The 17,350-nt window shown below is 73.5% G+C and overlaps 2 protein-coding genes and 1 long non-coding RNA gene across 7 annotated transcripts in view; 1 reads left to right on the top strand and 2 right to left on the bottom strand.

Moving 5' to 3' along the window:
- The window catches only part of LOC138062672 (solute carrier family 12 member 6-like), a 32,336-nt gene extending 21,278 nt beyond the window's left edge, over positions 1 to 11,058 (top strand). Inside the window, exons 18-21 of the mRNA XM_068921661.1 lie at positions 5,857 to 5,964; positions 6,851 to 7,026; positions 9,233 to 9,366; positions 10,644 to 11,058. Of these exons, the coding sequence (XP_068777762.1) occupies positions 5,857 to 5,964; positions 6,851 to 7,026; positions 9,233 to 9,366; positions 10,644 to 10,735 (510 nt within the window). The 3' untranslated portion in view covers positions 10,736 to 11,058. The remainder of the gene's footprint in view (positions 1 to 5,856; positions 5,965 to 6,850; positions 7,027 to 9,232; positions 9,367 to 10,643) is intronic.
- Positions 8,152 to 9,120, bottom strand: LOC138062681 (uncharacterized). Of its 5 annotated transcripts, none has more exons than XR_011136580.1 (3): positions 9,077 to 9,120; positions 8,258 to 8,977; positions 8,152 to 8,180 (listed from the first exon to the last, which is right to left on the bottom strand). It is a non-coding gene; the product is annotated as an uncharacterized lncRNA (long non-coding RNA). The 5 variants fall into 5 exon arrangements; XR_011136579.1 differs by lacking the exon at positions 9,077 to 9,120 and adding an exon at positions 9,039 to 9,076 and having other exon boundaries at positions 8,258 to 8,988; XR_011136581.1 differs by lacking the exon at positions 9,077 to 9,120 and having other exon boundaries at positions 8,258 to 8,293; positions 8,334 to 9,061.
- Positions 11,059 to 12,566: 1,508 nt separating the features above from the next.
- On the bottom strand, positions 12,567 to 17,193 carry EMC4 (ER membrane protein complex subunit 4). The gene is made up of 5 exons (XM_068921671.1): positions 17,062 to 17,193; positions 16,873 to 16,972; positions 15,345 to 15,498; positions 13,564 to 13,724; positions 12,567 to 12,640 (listed from the first exon to the last, which is right to left on the bottom strand). Exons 1-5 carry the CDS (start codon positions 17,133 to 17,135, stop codon positions 12,605 to 12,607), a joined length of 525 nt encoding a protein of 174 aa, XP_068777772.1. The 5' UTR covers positions 17,136 to 17,193; the 3' UTR covers positions 12,567 to 12,604.
- Between the last annotated feature and the right edge of the window lie 157 nt (positions 17,194 to 17,350).

Here is a 17,350-nt window from a genome sequence, read left to right as displayed (position 1 = left end):
CCTTCCCTGGACGCCTGGGCCCCTGCCCCGGACACCTGGGCCCCTTCCCTGGACGCCTGGGCCCCTGCCCCGGACACCTGGGCCCCTCCCTGGACGCCTGGGCCCCTCCCCCGGACGCCTGGGCCCCTGCCCCGGACACCTGGGCCCCTCCCTGGACGCCTGGGCCCCTCCCCCGGACGCCTGGGCCCCTTCCCCGGACGCCTGGGCCCCCCTTCCCGGACACCTGGGCCCCTTCCCAGACGCCTGGGTCCCTCCCCCGGACGCCTGGGCCCCTTCCCCGGACACCTGAGCCCCTCCCCGGACACCTGGGCCCCTTCCCCAGACACCTGGGCCCCTTCCCAGATGCCTAGGCCCCTCCCGGGACACCTGGGCCCCTTCCCAGACGCCTGAGTCCCTCCCCCGGATGCCTGGGCCCCTTCCCCGGACACCTGGGTCCCTGTCCCGGACACCTGGGCCCCTCCCTGGACGCCTGTGTCCCTTCCCCGGACGCCTGGGCCCCTCCCCCGGACACCTGGGTCCCTCCCCTGACGCCTGGGCCCCTGCCCCGGACACCTGGGCCCCTGCCCCGGACGCCTGGGCCCCTCCCCCGGACGCCTGGGTCCCTCCCCGGACGCCTGGGCCCCTGCCCCGGACGCCTGGGCCCCTCCCCCGGATGCCTGGGCCCCTCCCCCGGATGCCTGGGCCCCTCCCCTGGATGCCTGGGCCCCTCCCCCGGACACCTGGGCCCCTCCCCCGGACGCCTGGGCCCCTCCCCCGGATGCCTGGGCCCCTCCCCCGGACGCCTGGGCCCCTCCCCCGGATGCCTGGGCCCCTCCCCTGGATGCCTGGGCCCCTCCCCCGGACTCCTGGGCCCCTTCCCCCGGACGCCTGGGTCCCTTGCCCGGACGCCTGGGCCCCTCCCCGGACACCTGGGCCCCTTCCCAGACGCCTGGGCCCCTCCCCCGGACGCCTGGGCCCCTTCCCCGGACACCTGGGTCCCTGCCCCGGACACCTGGGCCCCTCCCCGGACGCCTGGGCCCCCTCCCCGGATGCCTGGGCCCCTGCCCCGGACACCTGGGCCCCTTCCCTGGACACCTGGGACCCTTCCTGGACGCCTGGGCCCCTTCCCCGGACACCTGGGCCCCTTCCCAGACGCCTGGGTCCCTCCCCCGGACACCTGGGCCCCCTCCCCGGACACCTGGGCCCCCCCTGGACACCTGGGCCCCCTCCCCGGACGCCTGGGCCCCTTCCCCGGACGCCGGGGCCCCTCTCCCCGGACGCCTGGGCCCCTCCCCCGGACGCCTGGGCCCCTGCCCCGGACACCTGGGCCCCTGCCCCGGACGCCTGGGCCCCTTTCCCGGACGCCTGGGTCCCTCCCCGGACGCCTGGGCCCCTGCCCCGGACGCCTGGGCCCCTCCCCCGGACACCTGGGTCCCTGCCCCGGACACCTGGGTCCCTCCCCTGACACCTGGGCCCCTCACCCGGACGCCTGGGCCCCTCCCCGGACACCTGGGCCCCTTCCCCAGACACCTGGGCCCCTTCCCGGATGCCTGGGCCCCTCCCGGGACACCTGGGCCCCTTCCCAGACGCCTGGGTCCCTCCCCCGGATGCCTGGGCCCCTTCCCCGGACACCTGGGTCCCTGCCCCGGACCCCTGGGCCCCTCCCCGGACGCCTGGGCCCCTCCCCCGGACACCTGGGCCCCCTCCCCGGACACCTGGGTCCCTGCCCCGGACACCTGGGCCCCTCCCCGGACGCCTGGGCCCCTTCCCCGGATGCCTGGGCCCCTGCCCCGGACACCTGGGCCCCTCCCGGACACCTGGGACCCTTCCTGGACGCCTGGGCCCCTTCCCCGGACACCTGGGCCCCTTCCCAGACGCCTGGGCCCCTCCCCCGGACACCTGGGCCCCCTCCCCGGACACCTGGGCCCCCCCCGGACACCTGGGCCCCCTCCCCGGACGCCTGGGCCCCTTCCCCGGACGCCGGGGCCCCTCTCCCCGGACACCTGGGCCCCTCCCTCCCGGACACCTGGGCCCCTTCCCGGACGCCTGGGCCCCCCTGCCCGTGCCCCGGACGCCTGGGCCCGCCGTGGCTGACGGCGCTGCCCGGGGCCGGGGGGGCAGGAGCTGCGGCGGCGGATGGCGGCGGCCGGGCTGCGGGGCTTCGCGCAGGCGGTGGTGGCGCCGCGGGCGGCCGAGGGGCTGGCGCAGCTGGTGCAGGGCTGCGGCCTGGGGGCGCTGCGGCCCAACACGCTGCTGCTGGGCTGGCCCCGGGGCTGGCGGCGGGGCGACGCGCGGCCCGCCCGCACCTTCGTCGGTGAGCCGGGGCGCCGGGGGGGCCGGGGGGCCGAGGCCGGGCGCGCTCGGGGCGCGCGTGGGGCCGGGGGTCGAGGACGGGCGCGCTCGGGGCGCGCGTGGGGCCGGGGGTCGAGGACGGGCGCGCTCGGTGCACGCACGGGGCTGAGGACGGACACGTTCGGTGCACGCGTGGGGCTGAGACCCGCCGCGCTCGGCGCTCGTGTGGGGCTGAGACCCGCCGCGCTCGGCGCACGTGTGGGGCTGAGACCCGCCGCGCTCGGTGCTCGTGTGGGGCTGAGACCTGCCGCGCTCGGTGCACGCGTGGGGCTGAGACCCGCCGCGCTCGGTGCACGTGTGGGGCTGAGACCTGCCGCGCTCGGCGCTCGTGTGGGGCTGAGACCTGCCGCGCTCGGCGCTCGTGTGGGGCTGAGACCCGCCGCGCTCGGTGCTCGTGTGGGGCTGAGACCCGCCGCGCTCGGCGCACGTGTGGGGCTGAGACCCGCCGCGCTCGGTGCTCGTGTGGGGCTGAGACCTGCCGCGCTCGGTGCACGTGTGGGGCTGAGACCTGCCGCGCTCGGCGCTCGTGTGGGGCTGAGACCCGCCGCGCTCGGCGCACGTGTGGGGGCTGAGACCTGCCGCGCTCGGTGCACGTGTGGGCTGAGACCTGCCGCGCTCGGTGCACGTGTGGGGCTGAGACCTGCCGCGCTCGGCGCACGCGTGGGGCTGAGACCCGCCGCGCTCGGTGCACGTGTGGGCTGAGACCCGCCGCGCTCGGTGCACGTGTGGGGGCTGAGACCTGCCGCGCTCAGTGCACGTGTGGGGCTGAGACCCGCCGCGCTCGGTGCACGTGTGGGGGCTGAGACCTGCCGCGCTCGGTGCACGTGTGGGCTGAGACCTGCCGCGCTCGGTGCACGTGTGGGGCTGAGACCTGCCGCGCTCGGCGCACGCGTGGGGCTGAGACCCGCCGCGCTCGGTGCTCGTGTGGGCTGAGACCTGCCGCGCTCGGCGCACGTGTGGGGCTGAGACCCGCCGCGCTCGGTGCTCGTGTGGGGCTGAGACCTGCCGCGCTCGGCGCACGTGTGGGGCTGAGACCCGCCGCGCTCGGCGCACGTGTGGGCTGAGACCCGCCGCGCTCGGCGCACGTGTGGGCTGAGACCCGCCGCGCTCGGCGCACGTGTGGGGGCTGAGACCCGCCGCGCTCGGCGCACGCGCGGTGCTGAGACCCGCCGCGCTCGGCGCACGCGCGGTGCTGAGACCTGCCGCGCTCGGCGCATGCGCGGTGCTGACACCCGCCGCGCTCGGCGCATGCGCGGTGCTGACACCCGCCGCGCTCGGCGCACGCGCGGTGCTGACACCCGCCGCGCTCGGCGCACGCGCGGTGCTGAGACCCGCCGCGCTCGGCGCACGCGCGGTGCTGAGACCCGCCGCGCTCGGCGCACGCGCGGTGCTGACACCCGCCGCGCTCGGCGCATGCGCGGTGCTGACACCCGCCGCGCTCCTGTCCCCCCCCCGCAGGGCTGGTGCGGGCGGCGGCGGCGGCCGGGCGCGCCCTGCTGGTGGCCAAGGGCTGCGGGGCGTGGCCGGGGGGCGGGGCCGGGGGCGGGGCCGCGGCGGCCGGCGACGGCGAGGGCGGCGGCTGCCTGGACGTGTGGTGGGTGGTGCACGACGGCGGCGTCCTCACCCTGCTGCCCTGCCTGCTGCGGCAGCACAAGGTGGGGCTGGCGGCCGCGGCCGGGGGGGGGGTCCGCTGTGGGGCGGGGGGCGCTGTGGGGCGGGGGGGTTCCCTGTGGGGGTCGCTGTGGGGGTCGCTGTGGGGCGGGGGGGGGCGCTGTGGGGCAGGAGGGTTCCCTGTGGGGGTCGCTGTGGGGCGGGGGGGGTCGCTGTGGGGGTCGCTGTGGGGCAGGATGTCGCTGTGGGGCAGGAGGGGTCGCTGTGGGGGTCGCTATGGGGCAGGAGCGGTCGCTATGGGGCAGGAGGGGTCGCTGTGGGGGTCGCTGTTGGGCAGGAGGGGTCGCTATGGGGCAGGAGGGGTCACTGTGGGGCAGGAGGGGTCGCTATGGGGCAGGAGGGGTCGCTGTGGGGGTCACTGTGGGGCAGGAGGGGTCGCTGTGGGGCAGGAGGGGTCACTGTGGGGGTCGCTGTGGGGCTGGAGGGGTCGCTATGGGGCAGGAGGTCGCTGTGGGGGTCGCTGTGGGGCAGGAGGGGTCACTGTGGGGCAGGAGGTCGCTCTGGGGCAGGAGGTCGCTCTGGGGCAGGAGGGGTCGCTGTGGGGGTCACTGTGGGGCAGGAGGTCGCTGTGGGGGTCGCTGTGGGGCAGGAGGGGTCGCTGTGGGGCAGGAGGGGTCGCTGTGGGGGTCGCTGTGGGGCAGGAGGTCGCTGTGGGGCAGGAGGGGTCGCTATGGGGCAGGATGTCGCTATGGGGCAGGAGGGGTCCCTGTGGGGCAGGATGTCGCTATGGGGCAGGAGGGGTCGCTGTGGGGCAGGAGGGGTCCCCATGGGGCAGGATGTCGCTGTGGGGCAGGAGGGGTCCCTGTGGGGGTCGCTGTGGGGCAGGAGGGGTCCCCATGGGGCAGGAGGGGTCCCTGTGGGGGTCGCTGTGGGGCAGCCGGTCGCGGCTCTGCGCGGCGCTTGGGCGGGAATCACCACAGGGACGGGGCGGGGCGCTGTGCGGCCGTTGCCGCGGCAACGCGGCGGCGCCCGCGGTCACCGGGGCAACGGGCCGGGTGGCGGCCCGGGCGGGGCGCACTGATTGGGCGGGAGAGGAGCCACGTGGGGCGGTGGGAGAGGACCCACGTGGGGGCCGGGGGGGGGGCGGGGCCGGGGCGCTGACGCGGGTGGCGCAGGCGTGGCGCGGCTGCCGGGTGCGGATCTTCACGGTGGCGCAGCTGGAGGACAACAGCATCGAGATGCGGCGGCACCTGCGGGCCTTCGTGCGCCTGCTGCGCCTGCCGGCCGCCGTGGAGGTGGTCGAGATGGTAGGGGGGCCGCCCGCCCCACCCCGCCCCGCCCCGCCCGGGCGCCTGGGTCCCTCCCCGGATGCCTGGGTCCCTCCCCAGACACCTGGGTCCCTCCCCGGATGCCTGGGTCCCTCCCCAGACACCTGGACCCTTCCTGGGTGCCTGGGCCCTTTCCCCGGACACCTGGGTCCCTTCCCGGACGCCTGGGTTCCTCCCCCGGACGCCTGGGCCCCTCCCCCGGACGCCTGGGCCCCTTCCCCGGACGCCTGGGCCCCTCCCCGGACGCCTGGGCCCCTTTCCTGGACACCTGGGTCCCCTCCCCGGACACCTGGGTCCCCTCCCCGGACACCTGGTCCCTTTCCTCGGACGCCTGGGCTCCCCTTCCCCCGGACGCCTGGGTCCCCTTTCCTCCCCGGACGCCTGGGTCCCTTTCCCCGGACGCCTGGGTCCCTTTCCCCGGACGCCTGGGCCCCTCCCTGGACGCCTGGGCCCCCTCCCCGGACACCTGGGTCCCTCCCCGGACGCCTGGGTCCCTTTCCTCGGACGCCTGGGCTCCCCTTCCCCCGGACGCCTGGGTCCCCTTTCCTCCCCGGACGCCGGGGCCCCCTTCTCCGGTCGCCCGCAGCACGACAGCGACATCTCGGCCTACACCTACGAGCGGACGCTGATGATGGAGCAGCGCTCGGCCATGCTGCGCCAGATGCGGCTCTCGGAGGCGGAGCGGCAGCGCGAGGTAACGCCCCGCCCCCCCCCCCCACACCGTCACCCGCAGCATCTGGGGACCACGCGTGTGCGGCGGACACGCGTGTGGGGCGGACACGCGTGTCAGCAGGACACACGCGTGTCGCCGCGGTGTCGCGCTCCCCCCGCCCCCCACCGATGCCGCCTCATGCCCGGTGCCACGGTGCGGAGGCGACTTTTGGCGGGAATCACCATGGCAACAGTGCCACATGGGTCCTGGGCGGGGAATCGGCATGGCAACGGCGCGGTGCTTGGTGGGAGTCACCATGACAACGGCGCCTCGCCGGGGAATCGGCATGGCAACGGCGCGGCGCTTGGCGGGAATCGCCGTGGCAACGGCGCACGCGCCGCCGTTAGTGGGAATCGCCATGGCGACGGCTCACGCGCGGCGCTTGGCGGGAATCACCATGGCGACGGCGCCGCTTTCCGGCGGCCGCTGGGGGCGCCCGGGGCGCTGGGCGGGAATCACCATGGCGACGGCGCCGCTTTCCGGCGGCCGCTGGGGGCGCGCGCGGCGCTTGGCGGGAATCACCATGGCGACGGCGCCGCTTTCCGGCGGCCGCTGGGGGCGCGCGCGGCGCTTGGCGGGAATCACCATGGCGGCGGCCGCTGGGGGCGCGCGCGGCGCTTGGCGGGAATCACCATGGCGACGGCGCCGCTTTCCGGCGGCCGCTGGGGGCGCGCGCGGCGCTTGGCGGGAATCACCATGGCGACGGCGGCGCTTGGGTCTCCGCGCGCTGCCTCATGGCCCTGCCCTCCCCCGCCCCTTCCCCGCTTCCCGGTTTCCCCGGCAACCGCGCGCCGCGCCGATTGGCCGGTGGCCCCACGTTGGGGGGGCGGCGGCGCGACGCCATTGGTTGCCGGCGGGCGTGGCGCAGGCGCAGCTGGTGAAGGAGCGGAGCTGGCGGCCGCGCCTCAGCAGCGCCGGCTCGGAGGAGGAGGAGGAGGAGGAGGAGGAGGAAGACGAGGAGACGGCGGAGGCCGCCCGCGTCCACCTCACCTGGAGCCGCCCGCGCCGCGCCGCCCCCGGCCCCGACCTGCTCGGCCCGCGCCCGTGAGTGCCGCGGGGGTGCTGGGGCGTACTGGGAGGGCGCTGGGGGGGCACTGGGAGCTGCTGGGGGGCGTTGGGAGGGACTGGGATATACTGGGAGGGCACTGGGAGGCGCTGGGGGGTGCTGGGGTATACTGGGAGGAGCTGGGGGGCTGCTGGGGTATACTGGGAGGGCACTGGGAGGCGCTGGGGGGTGCTGGGGCATACTGGGAGGAGCTGGGGGGCTGCTGGGGTATACTGGGAGGCGCTGGGGGGCTGCTGGGGCATACTGGGAGGAGTTGGGGGGGCTGCTGGGGTATACTGGGAGGCGCTGGGGGGTGCTGGGGCATACTGGGAGGCGCTGGGGGGCTGCTGGGGTATACTGGGAGGGCAGTGGGAGGTGCTGGGGGGCTGCTGGGGTATACTGGGAGGCGCTGGGGGGTGCTGGTGGGGCAGTAGGAGCTGCTGGGGGAGGCTAGGGTATACTGGGAGGGACTGGGATACGCTGGGAGGGTAGTGGGAGCTGCTGGGGGGCATTGGGAGGGACTGAGATATACTGGGAGGGCACTGGGAGGTGCTGGGGTATACTGGGAGGGTACTGGGAGCCGCTGGGGGGCATTGGGGGGGGGACTGGGTTATACTGGGAGGTGCTGGGGGGGGCTAGGGTATACTGGGAGAGCGCTGGGAAGCGCTAGGAGGGACTGGGATACGCTGGGAGGGTACTGGGAGCCGCTGGGGGGCATTGGTGGGGGGACTGGGATATACTGGGAGGGACTAGGAGAGGCCGGGGGGGCACTGGGGGGGCAGTGGGAGGTGCTGAGGGGGCGCTGGGCTGTACTGGGAGGGCACTGGGCTGAACTGGGGGCTGCTGACACGTGCCCTGACGTGTTTCTCCCCCCCCCGCATGTGTCACCTGTGTCCCGTGTCCCACCGCCATGTCCCACCTCCATGTCCCACCTCCGTGTCCCACCTCCGTGTCCCACCTCCGTGTCCCGCCGCCGCGTCCCACCCGTGTCCCACCTCCGTCCCACCTCCGTGTCCCCCATGTCCCGTGTCCCACCTCTGTGTCCCACCTCCACCTGTGTCCCACCGCCATGTCCCACCTGTGTCCTGTGTCCCACCTCCGTCCCATCTCCGTGTCCCCCATGTCCCGTGTCCCACCTCCACCTGTGTCCCACCTCCGTGTCCCATGTCCCACCTCCGTGTCCCATGTCCCACCTCCACCTGTGTCCCATGTCCCACCTCCATGTCCCACCTCCACCTGTGTCCCACCTCCATGTCCCATGTCCACCTCCATGTCCTGTGTCCCACCTCTGTGTCCCATGTCCCACCTCCACCTGTGTCCCACCTCCATGTCCCATGTCCCACCTCCATGTCCTGTGTCCCATCTCTGTGTCCCATGTCCCACCTCCACCTGTGTCCCACCTCCACGTCCTGTGTCCCACCTCCATGTCCCACCTCCACCTGTGTCCCACCTCCATGTCCCATGTCCCACCTCCGTGTCCCACCTCCATGTCCCATGTCCCACTTCCATGTCCCGTGTCCACCTCCACCTGTGTCCCACCTCCACGTCCTGTGTCCCACCTCCATGTCCCGTGTCCACCTCCACCTGTGTCCCACTTCCATGTCCCGTGTCCACCTCCACCTGTGTCCCACCTCCACGTCCTGTGTCCCACCTCCATGTCCCACCTCCACCCGTGTCCCACCTCCATGTCCCGTGTCCACCTCCACCTGTGTCCCACCTCCACGTCCTGTGTCCCACCTCCGTGTCCCACCTCCACCCGTGTCCCACTTCCATGTCCCGTGTCCACCTCCACCTGTGTCCCACCTCCACGTCCTGTGTCCACCTCCACCTGTGTCCCACCTCCACGTCCTGTGTCCCACCTCCGTGTCCCACCTCCACCCGTGTCCCACTTCCATGTCCCGTGTCCACCTCCACCTGTGTCCCACTTCCATGTCCCGTGTCCACCTCCACCTGTGTCCCACCTCCACGTCCTGTGTCCCACCTCCATGTCCCACCTCCACCCGTGTCCCACCTCCATGTCCCGTGTCCACCTCCACCTCCGTGTCCCACCTCCATGTCCCGTGTCCCACCTCCGTGTCCCCCCCGGTCCCGTGTCCCCCCCCGTGTCCCCCCTGGTCACGTGTCCCCCCCGGTCCCGTGTCCCCCCCGGTCACGTGTCCCCCCCGGTCCCGTGTCCCCCCCGGCCCGGCCTCCCCCCCGGGGCAGGGGGGCGCGCAACGTGCGGCGCATGCACACGGCGGTGCGCCTCAACGAGGCCATGGTGGCCCGCTCGCAGGGCGCCCGCCTGGTGCTGCTCAACCTGCCGCCCCCCCCCCGCCGCCCCCGCGCCCGCCACAACTGCATCCCCCCCCACCACCACCCCAAAACACCCGGGGGGGCCCAAAACACCCGGGGGGGCGCCCAAAACACCCGGGGAGGGGGGGTGATTCACCCTGGGGAGGGGGCGGCTGACCCCGGGGACGGGGGGGAATAATCCTGGGGGGCAATTAACCCCGGGGGGGGGTAATTAACAGGCGCAGGTAATTAACCCCGCGGGGGGGTAATTAATGGGAGCGTGCAATTAACCTTCGGGGGGGGTAATTAATGGGAGCGGGCTGTTAACCTCGGGGGGGATTAATGGTGGGGGGGGTGTAATTAGTGGGAGCATGCAATTAACCCTGGGGGGAGCATTTAACCCTGGGGGGGCAATTAACCCTGGGGGGGCAATTAATGGGAGCATGCAATTAAGCCTGGGGCGGCAATTAACCCTGGGGGAGTGCAATTAATGGGAGCATGCAATTAACACTGGGGGGGCAATTAATCTGGGGGGAGAGCAATTAATGGGAGCATGCAATTAACCCTGGGGGGGCAATTAACCTTGGGGGGGCAATTATTAGGAGCATGCAATTAACCCTGGGGGGGCAATTAAGATGGGGGGGTAATGAGTGGGAGCATGCAATTAACCCTGGGGGGGGCAATGAAGCCAGGGGGGATGCAATTAATGGGAGCATGCAATTAACCCGGGGGGGCAATTAATCCCGGGGAGGGTGTAATTAATGTGGGGGCTGCAATTAATGAGAGCATGCAATTAACCCTGGAGGGGGAGGAGAATTAATCCCGGGGGGGGGTTAATTAATGGGAGCATGCAATTAACCTCGGGGGGGGGAGGCAATTAACCGCGGGGGGGGGCAATTAATCCCGAGGAGGGTGTAATTAATTTTGGCAGGGGGGGTGCAATTAGTGGGAGCATGCAATTAACCCCGGGGGGGGCAATTAACCCCGGGGGGGGCAATTACCCTGAGGGGGGCAAGTGCGGGGGGGGGGTTTAATTAGCAGGCTGCAACTAACGGGGAGGGGGGAGAGTGCAATTACCCTGGGGGGAGGGGTGCAATTAGCAGCGAGGTGATAATTACAGGGGGCCAATTAATGGGGGGGGGGAGAACCGAGGGGGAGGGGGGCAGTTTAGGGGGGGGGGAACATCCCTGGGGCAGGAGGGGTATCACTAACCTGAGGGGGGTGTAATTAGCCCCGGGGGGGATAATTAACGCGGGGAGGGGGTAATTAACGTGGGGAGGGGGTAATTAACGCGGGGAGGGGTTAATTAACGAGGAGCAATTAGTTTCCTTGACGAGGGCAGACCTGGAGTTCGTGGAGGTGCTCACCGAGGGGCTCGAGCGGGTGCTGCTGGTGCGGGGCGCCGGCACCGAGGTCATCACCCTCTACCCCTGACCCCCCACCCGGGTATTTACCCGCCCCCCCACCCCACAGGGGGCAAAACCACCCGGGGGGGCCAAAAACCCGGAAGGAGCCAAAAAAACTCGGCGCCGGGGGGCTGAAAACAACCCCCGGGGGGGCAAAACTCGCCCCCCGGGTGGTCGTTAACCCCCCCCCCCGGGGGGGTAATTAGCCCCTGGGTGGTAATTAGTCCCCGGGGGGTTAATTAGCCCCGGCCCTGGGGCAATAACCCCCCCCCCCAAGTGGGGATTTGGGATTTTTTTGCCCCCCCCCCCCTTCGGCCGGGGGGGGAAATAAAGTGTTTGGGAGCAGCCGGGGCCGCGTGTGCTTGGGGGGGGGCGGGGGGAAACGGGGCCCCCAAACCGGCCCCAAACTGCCCCCAAACCACCCCGAACTGCCCCCAAAACTGCCCCGAACCGGCCCAGACCGCCCCAAACTGCCCCGAACTGCCCCCAAAACGGCCCTGAACCGGCCCCAAACTGCCCCAAAACGGCCCCGAACCGACCCAGACCGCCCCAAACCGCCCCGAACTGCCCCCAACCAGCCCCAAACCGGCCCCAACCTACCCCAAAACGGCCCTGAACCCCCCCAACCTACCCCAAACTGCCCTGAACTGCCCCCAACCAGCCCCAAACTGCCCCAAAACGGCCCCGAACCGGCCCAGACCGCCCCAAACCACCCCGAACTGCCCCGAACCGGCTCAGACCGCCCCAACCTACCCCAAACCACCCCGAACTGCCCCAAAATGGCCTCAAACTGCCCCAAAACAGCCCCGAACCAGCCCAGACGGCCCCAAACCACCCCCAACCTACCCCAAACCACCCCGAACTGCCCCCAACCAGCCCCAAACCGGCCCCAAACTGCCCCAAAACGGCCCTGAACCGGCCCAGACCGCCCCAAACTGCCCCAAAACGGCCCCGAACCAGCCCAGACCGCCCCAACCTGCCCCAAACCACCCCGAACTGCCCCCAACCAGCCCCAAACTGCCCCAAAACGGCCCTGAACCGGCCCAGACCACCCCAAACTGCCCCAAACCACCCCGAACTGGCCCAAACTGCCCCAAACCAGCTCCAAACTGGCCCAAACCGCCCCGAACTGGCCCCAAACTGCCCCCAAAACAGCCCTGAGCTGGCTCAGACCGCCCCAACCTACCCCAAACCGCCCCGAACTGGCCCCAACCAGCCCCAAACTGTCCTGAACTGTCCTGAACCGGCCCCAAACCTGCCCAAACTGCCCCGAACCAGCCCCGAACTGCCCCAAACCACCCCGAACTGGCCCAAACTGCCCCAAACCGCCCCGAACTGGCCCAAACAGCCCCAAACTGCCCCAAACCGGCCTGAACTGGCCCAAACCGCCCCAAAATGGCCCCGAACCGGCCCAGACCGCCCCAAACTGCCCCAAACCGCCCCGAACTGGCCCAAACTGCCCCCAACTGCCCGGAACTGCCCCGAACCGGCCCCAAACTGCCCCCAACCGCCCCCCAACCGCCCCAAACTGCCCCAAACCGCCCCCCAACTGCCCCGAACTGCCCCCAACCGCCCCGAACTGCCCCCAACCGCCCCAAACTGCCCCCCAACCGCCCCGAACTGCCCCAACCGCCCCAAACTGCCCCAAACTGCCCCCCAACTGCCCCGAACTGCCCCAAACCGCCCCCCAACCGCCCCGAACTGCCCCCAACCGCCCCCCAACCGCCCCAAACTGCCCCAAACCGCCCCCCAACTGCCCCGAACTGCCCCCAACCGCCCCCCAACCGCCCCAAACCGCCCCCCAACCGCCCCGAACTGCCCCCAACCGCCCCCCAACCGCCCCGAAGCGGACGCGGAGCTGCTGCCGCTGGTGCCTTTATTGCCGCCGCCGGGGGGGTCACAGGAGCAGCCCCCCCCCCGAGAACTCCAGCCGCTGCGGGGGGGGGTCGGGGGGGGGGGGAAGCCGCTCAGCCGGCTGCCAGGGAAGGGGCCCCGGCGTCCGGGACACCCCCCACCCCCCCCCGCTAAGGGTCCCGGCGTCCGGGACTCCCCCCCCCCGCCCCCAGCTTAGGGCCCAGGCGTCCGGGACTCCCCCCCCCCACCCACCCAACTAAGGGCCCAGGTGTCCGGGAGAAGGACCCCCACCCAAACCCCAACCCAGGGGCCCAGGCGTCCGGGAGAAGGACCGCCCCCCCACCCCCTATCCAGGGGCCCAGGCATCCGGGACCCCCCCCCCCAACAAGGGGCCCAGGTGTCCGGGAGAAGGACCCTCCCCCCCACACACAAGGGACCCAGGTGTCCTGGAGGGGCCCAGGCGTCTGGGAGAAGGAACCCCCCCCCCCCAACCCAACCCAGGGGCCCAGGCGTCCGGGAGAAGGACCCTCCCCCCCCATCCAGGGGCCCAGGCGTCCGGGAGGGACCCAGGCGTCCGGGAGAAGGAACCCCCCCCCGACACCCCCAAGGGGCCCAGGTGTCCGGGAGAAGGACCGCCCCCCCCCCACCCCCTATCCAGGGGCCCAGGCATCCGGGACCCCCCCCCCAACAAGGGGCCCAGGTGTCCGGGAGAAGGACCCTCCCCCCCCACCCCCAATCCAGGGGCCCAGGTGTCCGGGAGAAGGACCCTCCCCCCCACACACAAGGGGCCCAGGTGTCCGGGAGAAGGACCGCCCCCCCCCCCCACCCCCAATCCAGGGGCCCAGGCATCCGGGACCCCCCCCCCAACAAGGGGCCCAGGTGTCCGGGAGGCCTCTCTCACCCTCTCCCTCCCCACCCAGGGGCCCCGGCGTCCGGGCTGGAGGAGGAGGAGGGGAACGAAGGGGCCCCGGCGTCCGGGGAGGTGGGGGGGGGGGGGCGCACCTGGGGGGGGGCGACGAAGGCGAGCCAGTCGGAGGCGTGGGTGGGCAGCAGCCCCATGGCCTGGCACTTGTAGAGGGCCAGCGCCAGCCCCAGCCCGTTGCCCACCAGGAAGACGAGGCCCTGCAGCGCCGTCTGGCTCGAGCTCTCCAGCACCTTCAGCGCTGCCGCACAGCCGCCCGGCACCCGCCGGCACCCGCCGTCACCCGCCTGTCACCCGCTGTCACCCGCCTGTCACCCGCCTGGCACCCGCCCGGCACCCGCCGGCACCCGCTGTCACCCGCCCGCACCCGCCCGGCACCCGCCGGCACCCGCTGTCAGCCGCCCGCACCCGCCGTCACCCGCCCGCACCCGCCTGTCACCCGCTGTCACCCGCCGGCACCCGCCTGTCACCCGCCGGCACCCGCCCGGCACCCGCCCGTCACCCGCCCGGCACCCGCCCGCACCCGCCCGGCACCCGCCCGGCACCCGCCTGACACCCGCCCGGCACCCGCCCGGCACCCGCCCGCACCCGCTGTCACCCGCCCGCACCCGCCCGGCACCCGCCGTCACCCGCCTGTCACCCGCCTGTCACCCGCCTGGCACCCGCCCACACCCGCCCGGCACCCGCCCGGCACCCGCCTGACACCCGCCTGACACCCGCCCGGCACCCACCTGACACCCGCCCGACACCCGCTGTCACCCACCGGCACCCGCCCGGCACCCGCCCGGCACCCGCTGTCACCCGCCGGCACCCGCCCGCACCCGCTGTCACCCGCCGGCACCCGCCCGCACCCGCCTGTCACCCACTGTCAGCCGCCCGTCACCCGCCAGCACCCGCCTGTCACCCACCAGCACCCGCCCGTCACCCGCTGTCACCTGCCGGCACCCGCCTGACACCCGCCAGCACCCGCCCGTCACCCGCCGTCACCCGCCCGGCACCCGCCCGTCACCCGCCGGCACCCGCCTGTCACCCGCCCTCCCACGCGCACAGGCACCCGGCCCGCTGCAACCCCCGGGGCACCACCCGGGCACGGCAGCAGGCGGCACCGCCTGTAGCGGCCGCCACCACCAACCACAGGGGCGAACCCGGCGACGGCCGTGGGGCCACAAGACACCGCCGGCGGCTGCCTACACAGCCGCGCGGCTCGACTGTAGCGGCTACAGGCGCCGCCGCCGCCTGTAGCGGCCAGCACCGCGGGGGCGAACCTGGGGACCACCACAAAGGGCCGTGGGGACACAAGATGGCCGTGGGGCTGCCTAAACAGGCATGCAGCTGAGCTGTAGCAGCAACAGGCGGCACCGCCTGTAGCGGCCACCACCATGGGGGCGAACCCGGGGACGGCCGTGGGGGCACAAGAGAGCCAGGGGGCTGCCTGCAGGGACACGGCGCCGGCTGTAGCAGCAACAGGCGGCACCGCCTGAAGCGGCCACAGTCACAAGCGGGCCCGCCCAGACCCAGAGACAACCGCCACGAGATGGGGGAGCCGCACAACCAACTGCAGCCACTTGCACGTGACCATAGCAGCAACAAGCGGCACCCCCTGTAGCAACTACAAGCGCGTAAACACCCCCTCACTCATAGAAACACGACAGTGAGAGAACACAAGCATCGGGCTGACTGTAGCGGCAACGAGCGGTGCCGCCTGTAGCGGCCAGCCCCTTACAAGCGCTTGCAGAGCCGCGGGGACAACCGTGGCGGCGCCTAGGGCCGTGGGGCAGGGCAAAGGGAGTCGGGGCGGGCTGTAGGCACAGGGGGGCGGCTGTAGGGCCGCGGGGACAGGCGGCGGCGGGCGGGAACTCACTGGTGCCGAGGGAGAGCAGGGCCTGGAGCGGGCGCCAGCCCATCATGCAGACCATCATGGCGGGGAAGATGGAGATGGTGTTGCCGGCCATGTACATGATGAACAGGTTCATGGGGATCTGCTTGAGCGGCCCCAGCGCCACGTCCCAGCACCGCTGCGGGAGCAAGGGGCCCAGGCGTCCGGCGAGGGGCCCGGGCGTCCCGGCAGGGACCGGGGAGGGACCCGGGCGTCCCGGGGGGGGAAGGGGCCCAGGTGTCCCGGGGGGGGAAGGGGCCCGGGCGTCCGGCGAGGGGCCTGGGCGTCCCGGCAGGGACCGGGGAGGGACCCGGGCGTCCCCGGGGGGGGAAGGGGCCCAGGCGTCCCCGGGGGGGGAAGGGGCCCAGGCGTCCCCGGGGGGGGGAAGGGGCCCAGGCGTCCCGGGGGGGGGAAGGGGCCCAGGCGTCCCGGGGGGGGGAAGGGGCCCAGGCGTCCCGGGGCCAATAGTCACGTGTGTCCAGCGGGAAGGGCCCAGGCGTCCGGGGAGGGACTGGGAAGGGGCCCAGGCATCCCGGGCAATAATCAGGTGTCCAGGAGGCAGGGGCCCAGGCGTCCCGGGGGGGAAGGGGCCCAGGCGTCCCGGGGGGGGACCGGGAAGGGGCCCAGGCATCCGGGGGGAGGGGCCCAGGCGTCCCGGGCCAATAGTCACATGTGTCTGGGGGGAAGGGCCCAGGCGTCCCGGGGGGAGGGGGCCCAGGCGTCCGGGGCAATAGTCAGGTGTCCGGGGGGAAGGGCCCAGGCGTCCGGTGAGGGGCCCGGGCATCCCGGCAGGCACCGGGAAGGGACCCAGGTGTCCAGGGCAATAGTCACGTGTCCAGGGGGAGGGGCCCAGGCGTCCCGGGGGGGAAGGGGCCCAGGCGTCCCGGCAGGGACCGGGAAGGGGCCCAGGCGTCCCGGGGGGGAGGGGCCCAGGCGTCCCGGGGGGGAGGGGCCCAGGCGTCCCGGGGGGGGAAGGGGCCCAGGCGTCCCGGGGGGGGAAGGGGCCCAGGCGTCCCGGGGGGGGAAGGGGCCCAGGCGTCCCGGGGGGGGAAGGGGCCCAGGCGTCCCGGGGCCAATAGTCACGTGCGTCCAGCGGGAAGGGCCCAGGCGTCCGGGGAGGGACTGGGAAGGGGCCCAGGCGTCCCGGGCAATAGTCAGGTGTCCAGGAGGCAGGGGCCCAGGCGTCCTGGGGGGAAGGGGCCCAGGCGTCCTGGGGGGAAGGGGCCCAGGCGTCCCGGGGGGGAAGGGGCCCAGGCGTCCCGGGGGGGAAGGGGCCCAGGCGTCCCGGGGGGGAAGGGGCCCAGGCGTCCCGGGGCAATAGTCACGTGTGTCTGGGGGGAAGGGCCCAGGTGTCCCGGGGGGAGGGGCCCAGGCGTCCCGGGGCCAATAGTCACGTGCTTCCAGCGGGAAGGGCCCAGGCGTCCGGGGAGGGACTGGGAAGGGGCCCAGGCGTCCCGGGCAATAGTCAGGTGTCCAGGAGGCAGGGGCCCAGGCGTCCGGGCCCGCCTCGCACCTTCTCCACCAGGATCCGGTCCGTCTCCTGGACGCCGCCATCCGGCACCTGCTTCTCGGCGTAACCGACGGGACCGCGGGTCTCGGCGCCGCCGCGGGGCCTGCGGGGAGGGCGGGAAGGAGCCGGGGCTGAGGCGGAGCCGCCCCCGACCCCCCCCCCGTCCCTCCCTGCGCCCCCCCCCGGCCTCACCTGCCCCCCGGCCCGGCCGCCCCCAGCTCCAGCGCCCACTTGAAGCGCCGCCCGCGGGCCGCCACCGCCGCCATCTTGGCACCTGCGTCTTCCTTCTGCCGCTGCCTGCGCCCACGACCCGCCCCCGCGGCGGCGCCGGCCAATGGGGAAAGAGGAGGGCGGGCGCAGCTGGCCAATGAGCGCCGGGCGGCGCGCCGCTTCACCCCTCCTCCCCCCCCCCGCTCCGAGCGGATCCGATTGGCTCCACCGCCCGCTCCGGCGCGGCCTTATTTGCATACGCACTTCTGAT

Source organism: Struthio camelus, chromosome 29 (assembly GCF_040807025.1).
Source record: "Struthio camelus isolate bStrCam1 chromosome 29, bStrCam1.hap1, whole genome shotgun sequence".
NCBI lineage: Eukaryota > Metazoa > Chordata > Aves > Struthioniformes > Struthionidae > Struthio > Struthio camelus.
This window is presented reverse-complemented; position numbering and strand designations above follow the sequence as displayed.

Excerpts from the sequence above, each read along its gene's own strand:
- EMC4 (XM_068921671.1), bottom strand. The coding sequence starts at position 17,135 with ATGGCGGCGGTGGCGGCCCGCGGGCGGCGCTTCAAGTGGGCGCTGGAG. Across the intron at positions 16,973-17,061 it reads GCGGCCGGGCCGGGGGGCAG|GCCCCGCGGCGGCGCCGAGA; the intron begins GTGAGGCCGGGG and ends CCCTCCCCGCAG. Across the intron at positions 12,641-13,563 it reads CCTTCGTCGCCCCCCCCCAG|CGGCTGGAGTTCTCGGGGGG; the intron begins GTGCGCCCCCCC and ends CCCCCCCCGCAG.